Source organism: Rhizophagus irregularis, chromosome 3 (assembly GCF_026210795.1).
Source record: "Rhizophagus irregularis chromosome 3, complete sequence".
Lineage (NCBI taxonomy): Eukaryota > Fungi > Glomeromycota > Glomeromycetes > Glomerales > Glomeraceae > Rhizophagus > Rhizophagus irregularis.
In genome coordinates, this window is record NC_089431.1 from 4,676,395 (window position 1) to 4,686,529 (window position 10,135).

Genomic DNA, 10,135 nt, shown 5'->3' on the forward strand with positions numbered 1-10,135 from the left:
AATATTACTATGTTATTATAGTATGAGTAAGACCAATTATTCATAAAAACTCATGATTTATAATTTGTAGGCAGTATGACTTGAATTGACATATTGATGTGAATAATCTTGAATCAAAAACTGTTATAGCTGCAGTCATAGTTACATTTTTTTTTACATCATTAGACTCATATCACATGATGAGAAAAATAATATAAAAGAGGACTATTTTGAATTCCGAATTTTTTAGAATATAAAAATCAAAAATAATTTTAAATCCTCAAGAACGCTTAATTTTTTAATAAATTATTAAAAAAAGAACGCTTAAATTTACGCTTAATTTTTAAATTTATTAAAAAAAAAAACAATGACCAGACATCATAATAAGAAATCATTTTTAAGTCAAGCAAAATATGATATTCAAATGCGGGCAAGGGCTATCGAACATAGAAGAAAGATTAGAGAAGCCACTATGTATGGTAAGACTGCAGGGTTCACGATCGGGCTAGTTTCTTCCCAATTGCATCCAAGGTTACAGCCTGAACGGAATCTTACTTAGTTATTTTTGTAACTAATCTCTTTTTAATTTGTAGGGAACGTTCAAGAAAAAATAAGAAGAAAAGACACTATGTATGGTAAGTATGAAGGGATGGTGCGCACTGCAGGGTTCACGATCGGGCTAGTTTCTTCCCAATTGCATCCAAGGTTACAGCCTGAACGGAGTCTTACTTAGTTATTTTTGTAACTAATCTCTTTTTAATTCTTTAAAATTTATAGGACACGCTCAAGGAAAAATAATAAGAGAAGATACTATGTATGGTAAGTATGAAGGGATGGTGCGCACTGCAGGGTTCACGATCGGGCTAGTTTCTTCCCAATTGCATCCAAGGTTACAGCCTGAACGGAGTCTTACTTAGTTATTTTTGTAACTAATTCCTTTTTATTTCTTTAAAATTTGTAGGGAACGCTCAAGGAAATTCGATTGGAGAAGATAGAGAAGATGCTATATATGGTAAGTATAAAAGGGATGGTGCGCACTGCAGGGTTTACGATCAGGCTAGTTTCTTCCCAATTGCATCCAAGGTTACAGCCTGAACGGAGTCTTACTTAGTTATTTTTGTAACTAATTCTTTTTTATTTCTTTAAAATTTGTAGGGAACGCTCAAGGAAATTTGATTGGAGAAGATAGAGAAGGTGCTATATATGGTAAGTATAAAAGGGATGGTGCGCACTGCAGGGTTCACGAACTGCAGGGTTTACGATCGGGCTAGTTTCTTCCCAATTGCATCCAAGGTTACAGCCTGAACGGAGTCTTACTTAGTTATTTTTGTAACTAATTCTTTTTTATTTCTTTAAAATTTGTAGGGAACGCTCAAGGAAATTTGATTGGAGAAGATTACTTAGTTATTTTTGTAACTAATCTTTTTTTTAATTCTTTAAAATTTGTAGGTAATGCTCAAGGAAAAATAAGAAGAAAAGACACTATGTATAGTAAGTATGAAGGGATGGTGCGCACTGCAGGGTTCACGATCGGGCTAGTTTCTTCCCAATTGCATCCAAGGTTACAGCCTGAACGGAATCTTACTTAGTTATTTTTGTAACTAATCTCTTTTTAATTTGTAGGGAACGTTCAAGAAAAAATAAGAAGAAAAGACACTATGTATGGTAAGTATGAAGGGATGGTGCGCACTGCAGGGTTCACGATCGGGCTAGTTTCTTCCCAATTGCATCCAAGGTTACAGCCTGAACGGAGTCTTACTTAGTTATTTTTGTAACTAATCTCTTTTTAATTCTTTAAAATTTATAGGACACGCTCAAGGAAAAATAATAAGAGAAGATACTATGTATGGTAAGTATGAAGGGATGGTGCGCACTGCAGGGTTCACGATCGGGCTAGTTTCTTCCCAATTGCATCCAAGGTTACAGCCTGAACGGAGTCTTACTTAGTTATTTTTGTAACTAATTCCTTTTTATTTCTTTAAAATTTGTAGGGAACGCTCAAGGAAATTCGATTGGAGAAGATAGAGAAGATGCTATATATGGTAAGTATAAAAGGGATGGTGCGCACTGCAGGGTTTACGATCGGGCTAGTTTCTTCCCAATTGCATCCAAGGTTACAGCCTGAACGGAGTCTTACTTAGTTATTTTTGTAACTAATTCTTTTTTATTTCTTTAAAATTTGTAGGGAACGCTCAAGGAAATTTGATTGGAGAAGATAGAGAAGGTGCTATATATGGTAAGTATAAAAGGGATGGTGCGCACTGCAGGGTTCACGATCGGGCTAGTTTCTTCCCAATTGCATCCAAGGTTACAGCCTGAACGGAGTCTTACTTAGTTATTTTTTGTAACTAACTTTATTTTTTTGAATTTTGTAGGGAACGTTCAAGAAGAAATGATAAGTAGAAGTAGTTCAGGCCATGAAAATTTAAATAGACTTCATAAATTTACGCCTGAAGTACAAAAACAACAAAATAATTCTAATTTTGATACCCATTATCAAAATTATTGTAGATGTTGCAATTACTCGTATTGCAACTGTAAGGCCAAAAATCATTCATATTTTTGTTCTGTATGTAAATTTTACAAATGTTATAAAGGAAAAGGAGGTATATATGTTGTGCCTCAGATCGATTCTTGCCTCAGATCGCAACTCACGCACCTCAGATTGAAATCGTCATGTGAGGTGCGTGATGTGGATCATTGATAATCTGAGGTGCCTCGGTTTTAATCTGAGGCAAATAAAAAATTTTTTTTTAAAAAAAATATCGATTGTTTTCTACTATTTTTTACTATTTTATTAATCTGAAATAGTGTTAGTTTAACTCATTAGTAACTACACTAAAAATTACTTTAATTATTATAAAGTTTTTAATAAGAACGGTTCTTTACGGCTAATTGGCTCTTTGAGGTAAGTTCGGAAGCTTTTATTTTATTTTTTTTTTTGTTTTTTTCTTTTTCGGAACGGTACTAACCATTCCTACCTTTTCTTTTTTTTGTTAAACATTTTAAGTAGGTTTTTTTTGTTTTTTTCTTTTTAGGAGCCGTATTTAACCCATTTCTTTTTCTTTTTTTAATAGGAACGGTTAAAATGTTTTAAGGTAGAATTCAATTTTTATTTTATTTTTTCTTTTTTGAACGGTACTAACCGTTTTTTTTTCTTTTTTTTTTAGCATTTCGGCCTGGGCTCTCTCCCGGTAAATAGGTATGCTATAATGTTTACTATAGTGTTAGTTTCTTTCTCCTAGAACGGTACTGACCGTTCTTTTTCTTTTTTTTTTTTTAGCAGTTCAGCCTGGACTTTCTCCCGGTAAATATTTGGTGCTATGGTGTCTATGGTGTTAGTTTCCTTCTCCTAGAACGGTACTGACCGTTCTTTTTCTTTTTTTTTAGCATTTCGGTCTGGTCTCTCTCCCGGTAAATATTTGGTGCTATGGTGTCTATGGTGTTAGTTTCTTTCTCCTAGAACGGTACTGACCGTTCTTTTTTCTTTTTTTTTTAGCATTTCGGTCTGGACTTTCTCCCGGTAAATATTTGGTGCTATGGTATCTGCGGTGTTATTTTCTTTCTCATATGTTTAAATAATCGGCGTATTTGTAAAGTAGAACGGTACTGACCGTTCTTTTGTCTTTTTTTTTAGCATTTCGATTTGGACTCTCTCCCGGTAAATAGGTGGTGTTATGGTATCTATAATGTTGGTGTTTTCTTCTAGATATTAGCCATTCTCTTTTCTTTTTTTAATAGGAATAGATTAATGGTTTTTTGAGAATAGGTAAATAAGATTTTGAGTAAGAAAACATGGATGTTAGAGAAATGAAAATTTATAATAAGAGGAACGAAAAAAAATTTAATGTAAAATCTGATATTGAATAATATAAAAATTGTGTAATAAATAAAATCAACTTAAAAATTGAGATTATTGTCAGGTGATATGTGTGATGCAAATCATTGATAATCTTTACAAAGACACGACATTTTTTTATTACAGTTTTTTTTTATGGAAAACACGTTTTATCGCGTTAACAGATTGAAAACACATGTTTTATCTCGTTACAGTCTGAAGACACATGCTTTATATCGTTACAGCTTGAAAACACATGTTTGTAGCTATATGTTTTGTCATGGAATATACGTTTATCAGCAGAGATACATTTAATGGAATTATTGAACGTTACATTGGCAACCTCCCTACGTCAAAGCAAGAAAAAGCTTTGATAAATCTTAATTTTTTAAATAAAATTAAAGAAGTATTGTTAGACCCTAAAAATAATACTATTTCTAATAAAAATACACGTTGAGATCCCCCAATTCCCCCTGTCATCAATTTACAAGGTTGCCACATCGAACGGGCATTCTCATGGTCGAACGAACGAATGGGCGAACAAACAAACGAACGAACGAGCAATCAAACGAACAAACACGTGATCAAAACATAATTAACGAACAACAACATCAGCGAACAATATACAACAACATTCTTGGTTCACAAAATAAATAGCGTTAGTAATATAAAACGTTGAGCGATATAAAATAAAATATACTTCTCTTTCCTCAAATTATATCCACTTTCGATTTCAAACTGCGATAGCTCTCGCTACGAATTATTATCTTCCAAAGGTATATATTTAATTCATCTTAAATTTTCATTAATTAAAATTAATTAATCAAACATTAATTAAAGTTTAGGGCGAACCTATTACCTTTAATTAATATTAAACTTCATTAATAATTAAAAAATAAAACTTATATTTTATTGAGTTCTGTGGATGCGAACTGTGGAATTACTTTGAATTCCGTTCTCTATATATACAATTTTTATGCTACTTTCTATTCTATCTATATACTATCTTTTATGTTCTTTACATATTATCTTTGAACTATCTTTCTAATATACTATCTATATTTTAAATACGCTATCTTTTAATATGCTATCTTATATATTATTTTATATGTTATCTCTTCTATTATTCAAATATTACATCGTAAAGAAATAATTTATAACCCATCTTTTATGGCTGTGCTATCTTTTCTTTAAAATAATCTTTCAAATATTATATCGTAAAGATATAATTCATCTTTTGTGGCTGTGTTATCTTTTTATATATGTTCTTTTTAATATGTTGTCTTTTATATTCCATCTTTTTACTATCTTTTCATATTATCTTTTATATTATCTTGTGTTCTTTAATCTTTCCGACATTATTTTATATGTTCTTTTAATCCACTTTATGTGTTTTGCTTATAATCTATCTTTTGTGGCTTATAATTATTCTTTCTTATCGTTCTTGTTGTTAAAGATCGCCAAGCCGCAATTGATCGACTCTATTTATCCTATTGGTTCTTTGTCAATCATTCAATAAATATTACATCATGCAGATCATTACTCTTCTTAAATGTTTATCCTTTTCGGCTAATTATTTATCCATCCACACCAATCCACGATTAATTTGTTCGTTCTTAATACTTGATAATTACATTTGGCGGTGGTGTTTTATCATCTTCTCATGCTTGATATTCGGCCGTTTACATTATCCCCCTCTTCGCTATTTGTGACCTCACAAATAACTTTAAAAGAATCGAACTCGGGTCTCATTCATAATAATTTTAATCGAATCGAACTCGGGTCTTATCGAATACCTCTTTTCCTTTAATTACTATTTTTGGTGTAAATCCCCTTCGATCATAAAATTTCTTTAACCATTCTCCATTTTGTGGTGTTTTTAGTATTCTTCCATCCAATTCTTTAAGTTTGTATGCTCCATTCCCAAATTCTTCGTGAATTAAATATGGTCCTTTCCATTTGCTCTGTAATTTTCCAGACCATTGTTTCTCTCTCCATGCTTCATATAATAATACTTTTTCTCCTATTTCAAATTTAGGTTTTCTAATTCCTCTTTTGTCATGTTGTTGTTTTTGTTTCTCTTGAGCTTCTTTCACATTTTCTTTTATTTTCCTTCTTATTACCGGTAGCTCTTCAATTAATATTTTTATTCTATCAGTTAATGTTATTTTATTTTCGTCTTTATCTAATGGTAGTTTTGCTCTTCTTCCGTATGTTGCATAAAAAGGTTTAATTCTTGTTGATGATTGCTTCTTTGTCCTATATGCAAATAATACAGATGGTATATGTTTATCCCAATTTTCTTCTCCTAATTTGGCCAATCCTTCGCATAAAGTTTTATTGAATCTTTCGACCAAACCGTTTGTTTGTGGCCTATATGGTGTACTTAATCTATGATTTATTCCACATCTTTCTACTAATTCCTCCATCATTTTATTGTTAAAGTGAGTCCCTCTATCGCTAATTATTTTCTTTGGACATCCATGTCTACAAATTATGTCCCTCCAAATAAATTCTACTACTTCTTTTGCTGTAGCTTCTTTTAGTGGTGCGGCCTCGGGCCATTTTGTAAAATAATCCATTGCTACTACAATGTACTTATTTCCCTTTTCTGTCTCTTTTAACGGTCCAACTATATCTATCCCAATCATCTCAAATGGTTCATTTATCTTTATTGGCGTTAATTCGTTCTTTCCTCTTGGTTTTCCTCTCATTTGACAATTCCAACACGTCCTTACATATTCTTCTACATCTTCTTTCATATTTTTCCACCAATAATTTTCTTTTATTCTATCTAATGTCGCTTCTATCCCAAAATGTCCTGATAATTCATTATCATGCATCATGTACATCAATCCCTCGTATTCATAATCCCTGATTACTCTAAATCTGTTTTGTCCTTTTATTCTATATAAAATTCCTTCTTTCAATTCATATTTATTCTCTTTTTCGATATTGTCAATTATTCTCTTATAATTATTTTCCTCCATAATATTTCTTTAATTGATTCTACTTCTGAGTTTGTTATTTTCGTTATGTGTTCTATATTTTTAGTTCTGTGCTCTTCTCCATTTTTCCACCTCTTTAAATACTTTTCTCCAACTACTATTGTCATTTTTAACTTTTACTCGACTGTATCTTTTGGTATCTTTATACACACTTTGATTTTCTTCAAACATTTTAACCATGTCCAAATATTCATCCTTCTTTAATGTTGGATATGATGATTTTTCCGTTTTCTTTGTTTCTCTTCCAATGTAATTTTTCCAACATACGTCACCATCTTTCTCTAAAAATATCACTATTGATTTATCTATCGTTTCTTTCAGTCTGAATATTTCTTTTTCCATCTCATGATTTCCATGTGGAGTAATTAATCCTCTGTCAAAACTTTTCGTCTTTTGATAATAATATTCACAATATGGTGATTTGTCTAAAATTATTATATCTGTATCTTCATCATATTCTAACATTCTTCTATTTATTTGTTCCACTACTTCTTTTCTAAATTTCCATTCTGTATCCATCTTTGATTCGTGAAATTCATCTTTATCTTTTCTTCTTCTTTTATAAGTATTGAATCTTACTTTTAATCCTTGTTTTTCCCATTCTTTAATTAAATTTTGTACTATACTTGTTTTTCCCAATCCATCTACCCCGTCAATTATTACTATTTCTGGTTGATCCTCTACTATCTTTAATAATCTACTTAATGCGTCGGCGTTCGTATTTTCTTTTCCCGACCTATGTATTACTTCAAAATTATATTGCTGTAATTCCATTACCCATCTTATTTCGCATCTTTCGCACCAAGTTGTACTCTCATTTATTAATTGTCCATATGTTATATTCGCTCTACAATTTTTCACGTCTCCCTCAATGTCATAAGGTCGTATTTCATCAGTTAATCTTGGTCCATACTCTCTGGGTTTTGTTGGTCCTCCTGCTTCTCTCCATTTTCTTAGTCCTCCTGTTGGGTCATAATAATCTTGTCTTTTATTACTCCATTTCATTTTTCGTGGTCCTATCGGTTTATCCCAATTCTGTTCAGTTCGTTCAGGTATATAATTTGGTGTCGTTGTACCACTTGGTATTTCTCTATCATCCATTCTACTTCCTGCTCCTCTTAATTCTTCTTGTAAATTTCCTTCTTCATTATTATTTTTATATCCCACTGTTGGATTCGTCCTTCTTGTTTGTCTTCTTGTTTTTACTGCGTTATCTTTTGCATACAATTCACTATGATAATTTAATTCTCCATCTTCATAATCATCGTAATATCCTTGTGTATAATATACTCCATCGTATTGTGGTTCCTCATATCCATTTTCATTATAATCACACTTTTCTTGGTCATCATATTCACCTGTCATATTCACTCTTGCATTCCTTTTTGCTTTTTGATTTTTACTCGAGCCAATTTCGGGTCCTTTTATATCCTCTTCCACTTCATCTTCAAGATTCCATATTGTTAAATATTTCCTCATAATTTCATATGTTGTTATTATCTTTGCAGTTACTCCAAATTTTCTTGTTCTTTCAATTTCCGTTATTTCTACATCATATCCCATACTAGTCAATCTTAACAATTCTTCTTCAGTTGTTATCGTTCCAATATCTCCAAAAATCTTCTGTAATCTTTTTACCCGATTATCAATTTCATCGATATCCTCTTCTTCACAATCTTTGCATACGGTTCCTCCTAATCTAAACATATCATTCATCCATCTTATCATTTCTATTTTCAATCTTCTAAGCATTCTTTTATCTTTAAATAGATCGCTTCTTCCAATCTTTCGATTCCATCTTTCGGTTCTATATATTTACTATGCCATATTTTACTATTAATTTTTACTGCGCCTTAAAATTTCAAAAATTTTTCTAAGTCCACAATCTCCTCAGGCTGCGGAGGTTTTTACTGTGCCATCAAATTTATCTTTTATCACCGATCTCCATAATTTCACATGTCACATCTTTTCGTCACTGTGATTCATAATTTCACTTATCACATCTTTTTGTCACATCTTTTTGTCACCAAGATCCATAATTTCACATATCACAAACTCCAAAATTTTCATAACTTTTAAAGTTTGCGAACTTCCAATCTTTCTTATCGTCCACATAAATCCTTCTTACTATATATTCTATATTATATAAATTAATCTATAACACACAAAATGTCGTTCTTTTCAGATAAATGTCTTTCTTTTCAAATAAATGTTCTTTTTCAAATAAATATTCCTTTTCAAATAAATGTTCTTCTTTTAAATAAATATCCTTCTTTTCGGATTTTACTCTATTATTAAATACTGCACGTAATGTTCATTATACGGCTCGTTAATGTGTAAATATCCTTCTATTTTTTCTTCTTTTAACGGAACATTGTAATGAAAGCGTGAACTAGGACACTACACCAGGAACCCTCATCTGAAATGTAGCCTAGGACCTGTAACAATACAACATATCCGTCTTTTCCTCCTTCGTTGGCTGACTTGTCTCTTAACGGGTGAATCTAACCTTCCAAAATCCAGTTTCAAAAGTCATCAGCTATCCATAAAACTCATCTAAACCAACTTTCTTAAATTGGTGGACCTATACTGAGCTTATCTCTATCTTTTACCCGCTGGAGATACCCCACATTGAAATAAAAGCACGACAGTTTTCAGGTTTGTCCTATTTTATCCATTCAATGTTTCTTGATAGTAGGTGTCTTTACAATCTTCATTCCCCGTCCCCAAAGCAATTCGTACGTTATTGAGCTGGGTATCCAGATTTGACGTAACCCATACGTTATAATCTTTAATATCGAAGAATAAAAATTTTCCAATTTTGAGCATTTATCCAAAATCCAAACTCAGAGGTAACCCATACCACACAGATGAACCCCGGACAATACATTGGTGTTCTCCCATTATTAATCTTTATTCCAAAATTTATCTTTCACTTCCCCATCTCCTTATGAAATTTCTCAGGTACTTTATTCCCGAAAGAAACATTCTTGTGCTTTCTATCGATTAAGTGATTACTTGCACAACTTCAAACTCCAATCTTTCGCCTTTTCAAGTTTTTAACTCGTTAAATCCTCGTTGATTTATTGGTTCCTTTTGAACTCGTCAAAACCTGAAATCTAAAAATAAATTCTAAAATAAAATATTGATTAATAATACCTATCAGTGACTTACTAACGAAATTAAATTTTCATATTCATTATAATAATAATCATGTGATGATGATCATTTCCTTTCTTGCGAGCATGCACCATATGAGATCCCCCAATTCCCCCTGTCATCAATTTACAAGGTTGCCACATCGAACGGG

General features: G+C 31.7%; 2 protein-coding genes across 2 annotated transcripts; one reads left to right on the forward strand and one right to left on the reverse strand.

Annotated features, from left to right (window-relative positions):
* Positions 1–346: 346 nt before the first annotated feature.
* Positions 347–3,742, forward strand: OCT59_021150 (uncharacterized protein; the record flags this gene model as incomplete). The annotated part of the gene is made up of 5 exons (XM_066149660.1): positions 347–458; positions 941–991; positions 2,355–2,548; positions 3,150–3,181; positions 3,721–3,742. 5 exons carry the CDS (start codon positions 347–349, stop codon positions 3,740–3,742), a joined length of 411 nt encoding a protein of 136 aa, XP_065990546.1.
* Positions 3,743–6,867: 3,125 nt separating this feature from the next.
* On the reverse strand, positions 6,868–7,926 carry OCT59_021151 (uncharacterized protein; the record flags this gene model as incomplete). The annotated part of the gene is made up of 1 exon (XM_066149661.1): positions 6,868–7,926. One exon carries the CDS (start codon positions 7,924–7,926, stop codon positions 6,868–6,870), a length of 1,059 nt encoding a protein of 352 aa, XP_065990547.1.
* Positions 7,927–10,135: the final 2,209 nt, after the last annotated feature.